The sequence below is a fragment of the Argopecten irradians genome, chromosome 2 (genome assembly GCF_041381155.1).
Source record: "Argopecten irradians isolate NY chromosome 2, Ai_NY, whole genome shotgun sequence".
In the NCBI taxonomy this organism is placed as follows: domain Eukaryota; kingdom Metazoa; phylum Mollusca; class Bivalvia; order Pectinida; family Pectinidae; genus Argopecten; species Argopecten irradians.
Window position 1 is genome coordinate 32,195,207 of NC_091135.1, and position 17,889 is coordinate 32,213,095.

A 17,889-nucleotide genomic window follows, 5' to 3' on the forward strand; every position below is an offset into this window, starting at 1 on the left:
TATTGCTCAAACACGGAGCCCACGCTTTGTTTGGGATGCTTCAATTTTAACCAGTTTTGTTCTTGCAAGTGGTAGAATAGACAATATTTCATAAATAATCTCCTTGTCAATGATTCATTGATATGAAGAACAGAATTGAATGCAACAAACATATTTCAACATTAAAAATTATTAAAAGAATTGTCCGATTGAAGTATGAGAAAATTGTGTTTTCCATGGTGTCTGTTGTAAATTAATCTATTAAATGCTGTTGATCATATAATTTAGCCTTTCTAAAAAAACATTTAATAATAGCCTATTTATACATTGTATTGTAACTTGTTTTCTGTATTTTATACATACATATGCAACACCATGACGACAGTACAAACAATTCTTCACACTTTGACTTCTATCCATCTCTGCTTTGTCATTCTTTGCAAGTCTTTCATTAACCCAAGCCTCATAACTGTACTACCACAACTACATAATCGATATACAGTCTGTTAGAATAAAACTACAAGATAATATTTAATATTTGGGAGTTTAATTAGGCCATAGTTGTGTTTTTTTCTGTTTTGCGATGTCTCTTACACTATTTGACTAAGAAACAGTGTGCACAAATACATGTACGTGTGTCCAATCAGCGATGTCTTTGTTCAATCAAAAGAATTGATATGGATTTTAATATTATATCTGAATTATATATTGAATATATTTAATATCAAAAGTATTTCAGCAGATTTTTAATAATTTAACATGAAATAACCTTAGCCTCCGGTACACTTACTTGGATTGAGATATTCTAGTATTACAGTTTTACTCGTCAACGCCATGATGCCAAAGGCATTAACTTTAGAAACTTTTCATTTTTTTATAATCTTGAAGTTTGAACTCAAAGAACGCACCAAACATACCAAACCCCTCTAACAATTTATTCATAAGTTTGACCTCAAGAGGCGAGTCATTTTTCGAGGAAAGAAAGCATTTGATCAGAGTTTTATCCAAAACAGCTTTTGTTCTTTAAAATCTTGTAAACAAAATTGTATCTCGGGCACTGGCCAAAAAAGAAACTGCGAATAAGTTTGGTTTGCATACTTGGAATGCCTATGGATATGTTATCGTTTCATTATTCTAAATGACCAATAGACATACGACCTAATTTGACAACTTTTCAGCCGTCCTCACTCCGTCATATTTCAGAAACTAAAGATCGAAAACATCCTGCATCACATTTCGATTGCTAGATGTCTTCTCGTGGTCCTTGCGGCGCTTGAGCGATAGCGAGATTAGTGTATTCGCTGTGAGTCAAGCGTTGAGGTGATGCTTGCCACAATTGACTAAAATGGAAACCGGAAACAGGCATATTTCCGGAAATTTTATTTTCGGACGACTTTTTACGAAATCTAAAAAATAATAACTTGTGTTTGTTTTTGCCTCACAATAGCACAAAACCTACCCGCACGCGGACGCAAAACAGAAAAAAACACAACTATGGCCTAATATGTATATTAATAGCTGCAGTATTAGTAAATTTGTTTGTACATGTATGATTATAATGGCTGATAAGTAAAATCAGAAGAGGAGTTTGTAATAATTACGATAATGTTTCCTTGATTGTATATATGTTCACGTGTATATATATAGATATACATTGTATTTATATCTCATTTTCTGTATCTCTTATTCGAGGAATAAAAGTTTTAACTATGGGGAATTAAATTTTTAATGATATATTAATTGAACTGATAATGCCACGCGACCGGAATCACGGATGAAGCATGTAAACAAATTAGATTATTGTCTATATCGTTTTCATATGAAAAAATGTATCTTATCTGGTCTTCAAGTTGGAACAGTCACCACACAAATAAATGGATATTTCGGTACAAATGTGTTTTAAGATGCTCCATCGCCGACAGAGAATAATCAATACTCATCATTTGAAAAAAAAATGGTGTTTACTCATGTAAATGTATGTCTTACTAACACAAAAATATGTAAAATAGTATATTTTACTAAATGGTGCATGCGTGATCAGTACTTTATTCCATATAGGACATAGTGCTATGGACTTTTTTGGAAAGCAATTAATTATTTTTGACATTTTTTATTTTGAAGTAAAATTAGAAGCTCAAACTTTTCAATGACGGTAATGGTGTAAAGTATGTAACTTTTGAAACTGAAAAAAACTTGATTCGTCCGCTCCTGTTTTTTATACTATAGAAAAAAATACCATTGGTCGGCGGTTTTAATGGTATAAATAACGCACGAACTGAGGTACAATTTATGAACATTCTTCAAAGAAGTATAATGTATTAAGTCATATATTCCATTCATAAAAGGTTACCGTTGGATAAATTTTCTAAAACATTTCATAGTTTCTTGTTCGAGCATTCATGTTCATTCCAATAAATATATCTCATACGTCTTGTAAAACACAAATTTAGATAGTATAAATCAGGGAGTTTGTTTTAAGTTCTTCTTTGTGGTACATATAGAGATTTGAAGCAGACAAAAATAACGCTGTATGTTTCACAAGGGAGGTAACCCTCTATGATATAGTCCTACGGGTAGCGGTAATTTGGCCGATGTCCGGCGGATCACAAATGACTGCTGATGCAAGTGCATATTTTTCTCCTAACATGTATAAATACACGCATCTAAATTTATTTACGGCTAATTATGTACATGTAGTACTTTACAAATGAAACCTTACAAACGGTACTAGTGTACATTTACATGTACCGTGTTTCGTATTTTTCTATCATTATAATGTACAAGATAATATATAAACTCTTCAAAAATAAACAAAATAAACGCTGAAGATACAGTTGAAATAAACATAAATTCCCTTTTTAAACAATTATTTTTTTTGTAACTGGGCCGTTATTGCAGTGGGGCCGTACTGACTGGGACCGCTTTTACAGTGGGGTCGTTTTAACTGGGATTCCACGGTTCACGACAGACTGAAGTCTGTGACAACGACGAAGACGTGAATAAATGGTAGTTAGGTACAGTTATATGCGAAAAATAAACATACATAGCAGACGATATATGTATGCTTTATGTTTGAGCAAAGATTTAGATGTAGTACATTGTGTCAATGTCACTGGATTGTAGACAATCCACTGCATGGAGAAACACGTGTTTGAGAGTATGGGCTCGTTTACGCTCAATGGGGACAACCTACGTCATCGGAAGTGATATCGGGCACACAAAAACAATGAAAAAACGCCCGCTTCAAGATGAAAAGCGGCTGAAATTATGACATAAAAGCAATGCATCTTCTAAACCTATCGCGCGTCAAAGACAGTGTATTGTTAGAGACTCTGTGAAACTATAAGATATCGTCAAACTAGCTCAGATAATGCAAACACCTCGACACAATATTTTTCGACAGCAGGGATATCGGTCACATTTTATTCAATTAAACGTAACAAGTTGTAAAAAAATAAATTTTGCTGCCACAAAACCGTCCCATTTACTAATATGTAATATATGACTATTGAAAGAAAATATTTCATTCATTTTATCTTCTAGTGGAGAAACATAGACGGTGCTTAATTAGAAATTATGAAAGTGATATCGGTCACACTTAGAACTTTAGGGGTAACAGTCACATCCAAAATTACGAAAACTGAATATTACAGCATTGTACATGTAGTCGTTATTTACGCATTCATGCAACTCCAGTGGAAAAGCGCCAATACACTTTCATTGAATTAATCTGATCTTGAAAGATGACTTTTTTTTACCGATTATCAGCAAATGGTTGGCGAGCTATAAAAACCTTTCCCCCATTGTCATCCATCCGTCTTTTGTTTCTGTTATTTCTCTGACAGTACTGGAGGGGTTTCATATGTAGATCCAGTTATGTATAAAATATTTCGGGATCAATCAGAAATCGAGATGGGAAACAAGAAAACATCATTTGTTTCGATACAAATACATGTATTTGCCAGAGTGTATTAAGGATCTATTTTAAATTCCATGTTTAGAAAGTCATTTTTCTTGATTCTAATAGTTGAACTTGCTGCTATGGTTCAAATTCCACATGTGAGCATAGTTATGCATATTTAATTTTGGGACCGATCCATTGACACAATGGCCAACTGGTAGTCATCTTTGGTTTTCATATAGGAGTTATTATCCATATTTATGTACTTAATGGACCTTCTGGAATTTTATAAGTACTATCTCTCTCTTTACCATTGTTGTGCATAATGCACCATTTAAAGCACGGTAGTCGACAACCTGAAGTTCGTTGCCATGTAGACATACAATTATCAAATATCTTGTTTGATATAGATATTTTGATATTTATTTATGTCATAGGGTTGTATTTCTTAATGCTCATTTTCGGGACAGATAATATTACTAAATATTGAATATTTGGCTATCTTGGAATTTTTTGACTTCCACGGTGCTTAATAGCATTCATATACATGTAGATATATTTACTTTTTCACTGCAACCCCACTATTTATACTTACCAAGTGCATTTGACATTCAGGGTTGCATGATCTGCTATCCGCCTATTTTCGTGTAACGTCATAATTTGTGTGCCATCGATCACATTAACTATAGTTGTTTCGTCCTTGACGATATTGCTTTTTTCCTTAGATATGCAAATATCTTTAAATGTTATCATACAATTGTTATGAAATTAAAATGCGTCCAGTTGACAATTAGGGGAGCATGAACGCCAACTGGACATCGGCTAATTCAACATGAAGCGCTAAAGATATTGGACCCACATATCAAATTGACTAATTTGCAAATCCAATGGTAGACGTCACGATATTTCCTGGGCCTCTTGTTATCGACTGATTTGCTTTTATAATTTGTTTGCGTATGATCATTTGTGATATTGTTGTTAAGATATATTCTATTTACCTTTTCAACCGTTATAGTGTGTTTATTTGTATAAAGCAAATTATTGAGTTGAAAATCTTTGGAGAAACTATCAGTGAACTGTCATGAAGAACTGTACAAACGCTATCAGCTAAAAACCCTCAGTGATCCTGTCTATCATGTATTCACGTATCTCTGTTGATTATAGATCAGTGTGGTTTTCCTTTTGTTTACATCGGATGCCTTTACATCTTTAAGTTTTATGTAGTTTCTTATACAATATTGTCACTGCGAAGTTTTTAAATTATAATTACTTTAACACAGAAACGTACTTCAAATAAGTACAATGGTACTACATGGAGATGTAATTTGTCTTGGTAAGGATTGCCCCAGTTCCACTTTGCTTCAGCAAGCATTCCACGCAAAGGCAATGCAAGAACAAATGGGTATGTACAAATACATGTATAGACAAAAACAAAACAATATACAGTGTACGAATAACCAAAGTATTCAGCAAAAAAAACCAGTTACGATAATAGTTAATGATGTTTCATGTATCTCGGTGGTATTTCCTCTTGAATGATTAGATAAGGAAAACCAAGCTGCAATATTTCAGCAATCTTTACGAAGCGACAAACCATTTCAAAAACTTTGGATTTGACCGTTACCATGTGAACGACATTCTTTTCAAAAACAACAAAACGCCAATTATACAGGTACGTCACTTATGAAGCGGATAAAAATGAACTATAGTTACTACTTGAAATATAAGGTAATTTATATCAGTAAATAACAATAAAGTTACGAAATTTACACTTGAAATATTTTCAGTGAATAAATTTTGACCGATAGCCACGCTGTCAAAACAAAAAACGGACGGATGACGAGCAATGGACGAAAGGCGATTTCAATAGCTCGCCAACCATTTGCTGATAGTGGGTTAAAAGTCGTCTTTCAAGATCAGATAAATTCAATAAAGGTATTTTTGCGGCGTATCCACTGGAGTCGCATGCTGCTTAAATAACGACTACATGTACAATGCTGTTATATTCAGTTTTAGTTACTTTGGATGTGACCGTTACCCCTAAAGTTCTAAGTGTGACCAATATCCCTTTTATGATTTCTAATAAAGCACCGTCTATGTTTGTCCACTAGCAGATATAACGATTGAAATATTTTCTTTGTAATTACTTACATATACATGTACAGCATGCAGTATTTGAAGGATTCTACAGTCAGGCCAGAAAATTGATTCCAAATTTAAAATACCTGAATTATTGAGATTTGTTGTAATGAGAGTCCAACAGGAAAAACACAAGACACTTAGTATAGCATTTAATCTATAATAACATATTTTAGCTGATACACCATTTTGTCTTCTAAATACTACTAATTTATTCAAAGATTCTTTTCACAATCCAGTTTTATGAAGATGATATACATGTACCAGTCTACATTTGTTGAGAATAATGGAAATGTTAATCATAGTTTTCCTTTTGTGAACACTGAAATAAACCTGTACAAAAAGTATATTCTTATATCCACACACAGCTGAAAATATGTCTCCAATTAAATTCAAAGGTCCCTTTGTTATGATTTGACAAGAATATACAATAGTTGAATCATGTATGTTTATGAAAGAATTTCAAAATATGTTTAAAAAATACGATAATTTTCTGAACCTTCCTTGGATTGTCTGACATACACTGTACTTCATGGTCCTTTCAATGAAAAAAAAAAATCAAATCAATTTTAAAAGGCTGCTATTAAGCAAACATTTTTTAATCCATGGCTAAACAATGGATTTTTGTAAAAAAAAAAAAAAAAAAAAAAAAAAAAAAACTTCTTCATTTCAGAGGAAATCTTGTTTTCAGACTCACTGTCAGCTGTCAAGAAACTGACATGAAGACAGTTGTTTGTTAACTTCAGTTGAAGCACTCCATCACTACAAGATCTGCATGCAATCAAGGATCTTTTATATACACTGTACTTCCATTATTACTTATGCATACTGAGTATGATTTGTTTCTGATTATCTACATGTATGTAGTGGTAAAACTACACAAGGATCATTTTGGGTGAAAAAAGGGCATGGGATGGATAATTTTCAGGAATTTGACAATTCTTAACGGGCCATTCAGAAAGAAATATATAGAAATTTTCCCAATCATAGGGACCATTTTCAAAATTGAGGGGCCAATGGTCAAGGGCCCCTCCAAAATTATCCCTGCATGTCTACATATAATATATAAATGTACCCATGCAATCTCCCACATATAAAACAATCTGATATTCATAACAACAACAAAGACTGATTTAATTATGATTTATTGATTCCTGGTGTATGACTGCTGATGCAAGTGCATATTTTCTCTCCTAACATGTATAAATACACGCATCTAAATTTATTTACGGCTAATTATGTACATGTAGTACTTTACAAATGAAACCTTACAAACGGTACTAGTGTACATTTACATGTACCGTGTTTCGTATTTTTCTATCATTATAATGTACAAGATAATATATAAACTCTTCAAAAATAAACAAAATAAACGCTGAAGATACAGTTGAAATAAACATAAATTCCCTTTTTAAACAATTATTTTTTTTGTAACTGGGCCGTTATTGCAGTGGGGCCGTACTGACTGGGACCGCTTTTACAGTGGGGTCGTTTTAACTGGGATTCCACGGTTCACGACAGACTGAAGTCTGTGACAACGACGAAGACGTGAATAAATGGTAGTTAGGTACAGTTATATGCGAAAAATAAACATACATAACAGACGATATATGTATGCTTTATGTTTGAGCAAAGATTTAGATGTAGTACATTGTGTCAATGTCACTGGATTGTAGACAATCCACTGCATGGAGAAACACGTGTTTGAGAGTATGGGCTCGTTTACGCTCAATGGGGACAACCTACGTCATCGGAAGTGATATCGGGCACACAAAAACAATGAAAAAACGCCCGCTTCAAGATGAAAAGCGGCTGAAATTATGACATAAAAGCAATGCATCTTCTAAACCTATCGCGCGTCAAAGACAGTGTATTGTTAGAGACTCTGTGAAACTATAAGATATCGTCAAACTAGCTCAGATAATGCAAACACCTCGACACAATATTTTTCGACAGCAGGGATATCGGTCACATTTTATTCAATAAAACGTAACAAGTTGTAAAAAAATAAATTTTGCTGCCACAAAACCGTCCCATTTACTAATATGTAATATATGACTATTGAAAGAAAATATTTCATTCATTTTATCTTCTAGTGGAGAAACATAGACGGTGCTTAATTAGAAATTATGAAAGTGATATCGGTCACACTTAGAACTTTAGGGGTAACAGTCACATCCAAAATTACGAAAACTGAATATTACAGCATTGTACATGTAGTCGTTATTTACGCATTCATGCAACTCCAGTGGAAAAGCGCCAATACACTTTCATTGAATTAATCTGATCTTGAAAGATGACTTTTTTTACCGATTATCAGCAAATGGTTGGCGAGCTATAAAAACCTTTCCCCCATTGTCATCCATCCGTCTTTTGTTTCTGTTATTTCTCTGACAGTACTGGAGGGGTTTCATATGTAGATCCAGTTATGTATAAAATATTTCGGGATCAATCAGAAATCGAGATGGGAAACAAGAAAACATCATTTGTTTCGATACAAATACATGTATTTGCCAGAGTGTATTAAGGATCTATTTTAAATTCCATGTTTAGAAAGTCATTTTTCTTGATTCTAATAGTTGAACTTGCTGCTATGGTTCAAATTCCACATGTGAGCATAGTTATGCATATTTCATTTTGGGACCGATCCATTGACACAATGGCCAACTGGTAGTCATCTTTGGTTTTCATATAGGAGTTATTACCCATATTTATGTACTTAATGGACCTTCTGGAATTTTATAAGTACTATCTCTCTCTTTACCATTGTTGTGCATAATGCACCAATTAAAGCACGGTAGTCGACAACTTGAAGTTCGTTGCCATGTAGACATACAATTATCAAATATCTTGTTTGATATAGATATTTTGATATTTATTTATGTCATAGGGTTGTATTTATTAATGCTCATTTTCGGGACAGATAATATTACTAAATATTGAATATTTGGCTATCTTGGAAATTTTTGACTTCCACGGTGCTTAATAGCATTCATATACATGTAGATATATTTACTTTTTCACTGCAACCCCACTATTTATACTTACCAAGTGCATTTGACATTCAGGGTTGCATGATCTGCTATCCGCCTATTTTCGTGTAACGTCATAATTTGTGTGCCATCGATCACATTAACTATAGTTGTTTCGTCCTTGACGATATTGCTTTTTTCCTTAGATATGCAAATATCTTTAAATGTTATCATACAATTGTTATGAAATTAAAATGCGTCCAGTTGACAATTAGGGGAGCATGAACGCCAACTGGACATCGGCTAATTCAACATGAAGCGCTAAAGATATTGGACCCACATATCAAATTGACTAATTTGCAAATCCAATGGTAGACGTCACGATATTTCCTGGGCCTCTTGTTATCGACTGATTTGCTTTTATAATTTGTTTGCGTATGATCATTTGTGATATTGTTGTTAAGATATATTCTATTTACCTTTTCAACCGTTATAGTGTGTTTATTTGTATAAAGCAAATTATTGAGTTGAAAATCTTTGGAGAAACTATCAGTGAACTGTCATGAAGAACTGTACAAACGCTATCAGCTAAAAACCCTCAGTGATCCTGTCTATCATGTATTCACGTATCTCTGTTGATTATAGATCAGTGTGGTTTTCCTTTTGTTTACATCGGATGCCTTTACATCTTTAAGTTTTATGTAGTTTCTTATACAATATTGTCACTGCGAAGTTTTTAAATTATAATTACTTTAACACAGAAACGTACTTCAAATAAGTACAATGGTACTACATGGAGATGTAATTTGTCTTGGTAAGGGTTGCCCCAGTTCCACTTTGCTTCAGCAAGCATTCCACGCAAAGGCAATGCAAGAACAAATGGGTATGTACAAATACATGTATAGACAAAAACAAAACAATATACAGTGTACGAATAACCAAAGTATTCAGCAAAAAAAACCAGTTACGATAATAGTTAATGATGTTTCATGTATCTCGGTGGTATTTCCTCTTGAATGATTAGATAAGGAAAACCAAGCTGCAATATTTCAGCAATCTTTACGAAGCGACAAACCATTTCAAAAACTTTGGATTTGACCGTTACCATGTGAACGACATTCTTTTCAAAAACAACAAAACGCCAATTATACAGGTACGTCACTTATGAAGCGGATAAAAATGAACTATAGTTACTACTTGAAATATAAGGTAATTTATATCAGTAAATAACAATAAAGTTACGAAATTTACACTTGAAATATTTTCAGTGAATAAATTTTGACCGATAGCCACGCTGTCAAAACAAAAAACGGACGGATGACGAGCAATGGACGAAAGGCGATTTCAATAGCTCGCCAACCATTTGCTGATAGTGGGTTAAAAGTCGTCTTTCAAGATCAGATAAATTCAATAAAGGTATTTTTGCGGCGTATCCACTGGAGTCGCATGCTGCTTAAATAACGACTACATGTACAATGCTGTTATATTCAGTTTTAGTTACTTTGGATGTGACCGTTACCCCTAAAGTTCTAAGTGTGACCAATATCCCTTTTATAATTTCTAATAAAGCACCGTCTATGTTTGTCCACTAGCAGATATAACGATTGAAATATTTTCTTTCAACATTCATATATTACACTTTAGTAAACGGGACAGTTTTGTGACAGCAAAATTTGTTTATTTACAACTTATAACGTGTTTGTGAAAAAATGTGACCGATATCCCTGCTGTCGAAAAATATTGTGTCGAGGTGTTTGCATTATTTGAGCTAGTTTGACGATTTCTATTAGTTTCACCAAGGATTTATAAGTCATATACGTCCTTGGTTTCACAGAGTCTCTAACAACACACTGTCTTTGACGCACAATAGATTTAGAAGATGCATTGCTTTTATGTGATAATTTCAGCCGCTTTTCATCTTGAAGCGGGCGTTTTTTCATTGTTTTTGTGTGCCCGATATCCCTTCCGATGACGTAGGTTGTCCCCATTGACGCTGCCCAAAGATAATAAGTTAAGTAGGACATTTCACATGCATCTAGTTCTTTTTCCAGCTGTTTGTTTATGTTTTCAAAGCAGTTTAACTGTTATGTCATATAAAATCTTGCACCTAGCTAAATTTCTTATGTAGGCCGCCATGCAAAATTTTGTAATGATGTAAGCGGTTTTTCCCCTATGACCTTTGACACGGCTTTTTAAGGCCGCTTAAGAAATTACGTGTTGATTGGTCTATACATCTACAACATATAATAATAAAGTTACAAGACTCTTTCATATGTGGATATAAGGATAGGGATATTCTACCCGAGGGTCACAGAATGAAGTAAAACCCGAGGCTTACCGAGAATCACAGAATGTGGTAAAACCCGAGGCTTGCCGAGAGTCACAGATAGACTGGATTGCCTGCCGTAGTTTTTCTACTCTCCGCTAGGCTTCGCTCCGAAAATACTTATGAGCGCGGCCTAGCGGAGAGAATTGGTACTAAGGCAGGTAATCCAGTCTAGAGTCACAGAATGTAGTAAACATAAAGTAGTAAAACCCGAGGCTTACCGAGAGTCACAGAATGTAGTAAAACCCGAGGCTTGCCGAGGGTTTTATGTACAACATTTTGTGACCCCGAGGGTAGAATATCCATATCCTTCATTTCCACGTATGAAAGAGTATTTTTCTCTCATACTTCAACGTTTAATTGCAGTTTTACTATTACGACTTTCCGCCATTTTGAAATGAATTCGAAAAAAATGAGAGAATGCAAATCATTTCTCCATGCATGATAAACTTTGTGTGATATTTTCAACGCAATTTCATTTGTTTGTATTTTTAAAGTTAATACAGCATAGTTTCTGAAAAAAAAAATTGTACCGAGAAAGTAGTAATTTGTTGACGCTGTGACGTCACGAGGCTTTATTGCATGTATTGCATGGGTAGCCATGTAATACAGCTTCAGGCGACATGAGTGTATTGCCCTAGACCAGCCAGTATTACACGTGTAGGTATCAGAGAAAAAGACTTACATGTGTCTCTCCTAACCAAAATTGATCGCATAGAGAAAAAATGAGAAAAAATATTATATAATTGTTACATTCATTTCGTAAAGTGAACACATGTCATGTTTAGGTCTAAAAGCTCAACGAGAAATTTTAGACGAAGAAATACAAATTGTGTGTGTTTTTATTTTATTTTTATTTTATTTTTTTTGCAAGAAATCCATTAAATTAGATGTCCCCCTGGAAGTATTTATGCTCCAGTATTTGTACACTATTTTATGCACAGATTAGTGTAGTGAATACCATTCAAGTTACACAATCAAGCATTCCAGGATTAAATCTTACTGTAACACAATATACAGATTTTATGTAAAAAAATGGTTACATTTCATATTGCGATGCATGATGAAGACCTTGTCTGTTTCATAATGCCTGGCCTAAATAAAAGCTTTGATGTTTTATACCCATTTGATATCAAATTCGGTATTAGATCTTAAGTTGAGGTCACTGTTTGAGGTACCACACATATCACCTATTATAGTAATCAGTAATATTAGATAACATTTCATCTTATCAGTTCTGTTCTCCTCAATTCTTAATTCAATGTTAAAAGTATTAACCAATTGATAAGACAACATTATGAAAAAAGAGATTTTACAATTAAGTTGATACTGTTCATTCATTGTACATGTATCTTTTTGTTTGTTTTGTGTTTTGACGACATCCTTTATTTTGTTATAATTCCTGTTAATTATACATGTCATAACAGTTAATAATGACAAAAACAGTTTTATTCGTCTATTATTTTAGAAACACACCAAATATAACGGCTATTTCATATGATTTGCGCATGTGTAACAAGAGGGCAACAAGTCTACAACACGACATGCAAAAGGCGACAACTCGACAACGCGACAAGGCGACATTTTACCGCGACAACACGAGATTCTGTACGCGCTAATTAGCGTGTTTAAAATGTCGACTTGTCGTCTTGTCGTGTTTTCGACTTGTCGCGGTTCGGAAACGCGACAAGTCGACATTTTAACTGTTAAATCTTGGGTTGTCGCAGTTTGAGACCGCGACAACTCGACAAGGCCACAACACAACAACACGAGATGGCCGTAATCATGATCAGCCACCATCACTGTACCCAACCGGATGTGGGTAACTGTAGTGACGCTCTACAAAAATGGTGACGGTGATTCAAGTCAGATTTCACATGTCCCGGTTTATGTAATGTTTATGTAAGATTTTAAAGGTTTTTATTTGTCTCTCGTGAATCACTTTTGTAAAAAAAATAAGATTTGAAGCGTAACGCTTACGTAAAGGACTATGAATAAGCGAAACAAGCCATCACAAAATTGACATTTAGCGGATAACTGAAATTCAAATGTGCGTAACTGAGTTATGATTTTTAGGTGAATGGTGGGTAACTGACAAACATGGAGCGTAACTGACGAATTAAGCTTGGATCGACCAAACTATGATACTTATATTTGTTTCATTATTATGCATATTTAGGGTTTTTACCTATGGGTGAAAAGACCTGTTGTTTTTTGTTATGTTTTTTATTATTCTTCTGCACAAAAATTGGTATATAAAGGATCTCCGAAATGGTAAGAGATATACCCATGAACATGTTAGCATAACGTAGGGCATGCGTTGAAGGTGTGACAACAGCATTTTTATGCTTGTCGGACATTCAATATGGCCGCTATGACCTCACTTCCGGTTTTAAACCAATGTCAATATCTCGTTGACGGCTTTACGCATTTCTTTCTGCTTTGGATATGTTATGTAAAATAAGAAATGGAGCTAATAACTAATGTAACACTTTTCTGTAAAACGTCAACTTCTGGTTGGAATAAAGGTCAAAGTTTAAAAACGCATTTTTTACGAACAAATCATTCAAAAATCTTCTTCCCAAGTTCTAGAAGACCCAGAGACCAAATATTAGGTATTCTGAAGATCTAGAAAGCATATAGTCCTGATATTGGACCTGTAACGCGTTGCGATAAAGTGCTACCAAAATTGTTAATATGAAAATCTGAAAAGCCCATCAAATTATCAAGTGACAATTTCCAGTTTTCTTTGTTTTCATATACTACATCCGTATTTCTGATTGGTCTGTTCTTTTCATACCTCTAGAAAAGTTGAAAGTTCTGGACTTTTGTTATTTTAGTTAACATGTCAAATGGCCGAAATGTTTTAAGTTATTTATATAGAAACATGTCTCAAATGATTGTAAGTAAGTTGTAAACTACTGATGTTATATCCACTATGTCTCATTCTTTAAATATCTACGTCTTTCTTCTCTCTTATCTGTTCCGCTTAAATAAAAATAATTATGGTATAATTAAAAAAAAATAAAATTATATGATATAACAGCTATTATATGAGTTGAAAATTTTAATGGGGAGCGCGTTTATAAGTTTTAACTTGTGTCCCGGCGTGGAACCCTGACGTTATTGTGACGTCACAATAGATACAACGACGTTGGGTATTTATTTCAAACAAAGCTTATGTATGGTAAATCAATGAAATTGTACGTTTAAACGTATTTTATTTTATCCTGTAGTCTCAAAAATTAAATATAAACAAAATGTTTTTCATACCCCGATGAAGTTGAAAATAGTGACATCATTGCTTAATTATCCTGATGTCATTGAAGAAGGAAAGTCCCTTCATGTTTTAGAGATTATGACGTCACATCTAAGGGCAGATTTTGACACAGGTTACTGGACTCGCAATATAGTATCAGTCCAGTTTCCTCGCGTGTTTTTCGCCGCTGAATAAAATATTGATCTAATGTATATTTATTGTTTACGTTTTATATGATTTAGTGTTCTGAATATTTACCTTCCTCCATAGTTTCAAAGACGACACGAGGTGTACATGTATAAGAAATTGACAGGTAAAATGGCGTAAGTCATTTCTTAGCTCATAGTATACATTAACCTTTTGATAAATGAATGGTGATTATGAATATACATGGTAATTTATTATCGGCACAAGTCTATTCTGTATTTGCATATTACAAAGTTATCTGCCGTTGCGGGTAGGTATTGATTGTGACGACATGTTTTTGCGAGCGTAACGTCATACTTTTCGGGAAAACGACATAAATTGCGCCCATAAAATAATGACGTCACAATAGATACCTATCCTCAAGGGAGCTAACTCAGTAATATGCAAAGACGGAATTGACGTCTGTGCACAAGAAACAGAAATATGTCAACGAGATTAACACCCGGCTAGTCTGATATAAATTAATTGAAATTAAGAAATCCTTATTATACATACAAAAATGGTTATACCCGGTACCTATCATATTTGACAGAGAGGGTATCGTACTGAATACCTTGTATAGCGAAGTTGAGTATAGCTGTACCAAGTAATTAAAAAAAAGTTTCTTATGATTCGCGTATTTAAAGTGAATAGTTGGGCAATGGAAGGCTAACGTCGGCAAAAATGGTGTTAATATATCCAGTGTAATTTTTTATGGAACAGAAAAATGAAATTTGCCGTCAAAATCGATCTGCATGCGAAAAATTTAATTTATGTTTTTTAAGAATCCTAAAACGTCCTCCCGACTTGCTGCATTTTGGTATGTCCGTGTTGATACGTAACATTGCTTTCAAAGATTTTGGCGAATTTCGTTTTGATATGTAAGGGCTTTTGGAAGGAAAATGAACACATTTAGACTGGTTTTCTTTGCCCGACTATTCACTGAATCATCTATATAGTCTTAATTTGTTAGAGCAAATGATGTGGATTATTTTTTTTCACCATAGTTTCATTCATATTCGCTATCTCAGTAATATAATCTTACAAAAAATCAACTCGTAAAAAGGTGTTTCGATCTGCAATTAAATATTCATGTCAGTTAATGCTTGTGTGGTATTTACAAGACAATTCACTATTCCATTGCATTTCAGTTACCTACATCTAGTGAATCAGTTACCCACTGATGAGATCATAACATGCATTCAGTTACCTTCCAACTGGTCATATTTGCATGGCTATTTTCTTCTCTTATAGAGATTTACAGTTGAGCGCCACGCTTCAAACTTTATTTATTTCATCTAACAAACATATTTAATTGACAGTACGGTCAGCAATGCCATACAAACATGTAAACTGAGGCATGCGAAATCTGACCTAAATCTCCGTCAACATTTTTGTAGAGCGTAACTACAGTTACCCACATCCGGTTGGGTACAGTGACCATAGTTTGCAGGTTAAATGCATGCTAATATTCTATCAATAAGTGTTTATTGAGGTAAAATAAAACTGAAAATAACGATGACAGCGAGAAAACATTTTTGTTGAATGTATAGATGGTTAATAATAATGCATCATATTACAGGTTTGTGTTGTTCGTGTTGTGGTTGCTGGTGACGTTGTACAGCGTAAGACGTAGATTCACCACTGGGATCAAGTACACAGACTGGAGACAGATTTCATATATAAGGGGAGCATCCCCTACTGCGAGTCGATACAATGAGCTGGCAAATCCTGTCAATCACATAGCGTTTTTGAAAATATTTAAGGCTGCCAGCACCACAGTGCAAAATATATTTCTACGTTACGGGGATGAAAAAAACTTTACCGAGAATTCGTTCAGCAGGCGGTAATTCATTGGATTCGACATTTTTCTACCCGCACCCTCAAAAAAACGGAACTTATGATATAACATGTACTCACATCCCATATAACAGGACACAATTTAGCCGTGTTTTACCCAATGATACCAAATATATAGGTACAGTAAGGGAACCATTTAGCCACTTCAAGTCAAGGATATTGTTTTCCTCTTCAAAAAGTATACTTAAAATACCAGGAGATAATCCAGTTTTGGAATATTTGATGAAACGTATAAATGAGAATACCTTAAGAAACAAATATGATAACTCGTGCAATTTTATGTCAATTCGTCCATATGGGGTCCCAAACACGAAAGACGATGACAAAGTACGTGAATATTTACATAAGCTTGAAAATGAAATGGATATTGTATTGGTAGTAGAATATCTTGATGAATCACTCGTATTGATGCGACGAATGTTAGACTGGGATCTCAGGCATGTACTCTACGCTAAACTACGCGTAAATAAAGTGCAAACTCCAAGACTGAAGTTTGGATCAGACGTGAAAGAGTTGCACAAAAACTGTGCACAATTGGAGTATCTTTTCTATGAGTTCTTTCTCAACAAAATAAAGGAACTTATAAACAAACAACAACAAGATTTCTATGAGGAACTGTCTTACTTCAGGAAAACTAGAATAAAATATGACAATTTCTGTTCATCTGTAATACAGGAAGAACTTCAAAACACTGAAATGACATTTCCAGGCAGCCCATGGAACAAACCATTTGTTATCACATTGAAACAATGTAAAAGACAATATATTCACGATGTTGTGTATCTAAATATATTGAAAAAGAAACAGCAAGTGGAGGATGATAGTTTAAAATCAGTGCCTGGTGAAAAGGATAAGGAGCTTATTTCAAAGGTGTAAAGTCTGTTTTATTCACAGACCTTATTTGCATGTTATTGTTTTAAACAATTCCATGGCATTTTTTATCGTTTCAGTTCAGTAAACAACCATTTCTTGTCAAAGGGATACACTACAACATGTAATTTGTATATACTCCAATGAACAATGTTTTCTTGTCATAGGAACACAATACGACATATATTTTGTATATATCCCAATGAACAAGCATTTCTTGTCATAGGGATACACTACGACATATATTTTGTATATATCCCAATGAACAAACATTTCTTGTCATAGGGATACACTAAGACATATATTTTGTATATATCCTGATGAACAAACATTTCTTGTCATAGGGATACACTAAGACATATGTTTGTATATATCCCAATGAACAAACATTTCTTGT

General features: G+C 33.9%; 1 protein-coding gene across 1 annotated transcript; it reads left to right on the top strand.

Moving 5' to 3' along the window:
* Nucleotides 1-14,894: 14,894 nt before the first annotated feature.
* Nucleotides 14,895-17,498, top strand: LOC138316601 (uncharacterized). Its single transcript, XM_069258278.1, has 3 exons — nucleotides 14,895-14,899; nucleotides 16,345-16,608; nucleotides 16,802-17,498. Exons 1-3 carry the CDS (start codon nucleotides 14,895-14,897, stop codon nucleotides 17,496-17,498), a joined length of 966 nt encoding a protein of 321 aa, XP_069114379.1.
* The last annotated feature ends 391 nt before the right edge of the window (nucleotides 17,499-17,889 follow it).

Excerpts from the sequence above, each read along its gene's own strand:
- LOC138316601 (XM_069258278.1), top strand. Across the intron at positions 16,609-16,801 it reads GAGAATTCGTTCAGCAGGCG|TATACTTAAAATACCAGGAG; the intron begins GTAATTCATTGG and ends CTCTTCAAAAAG.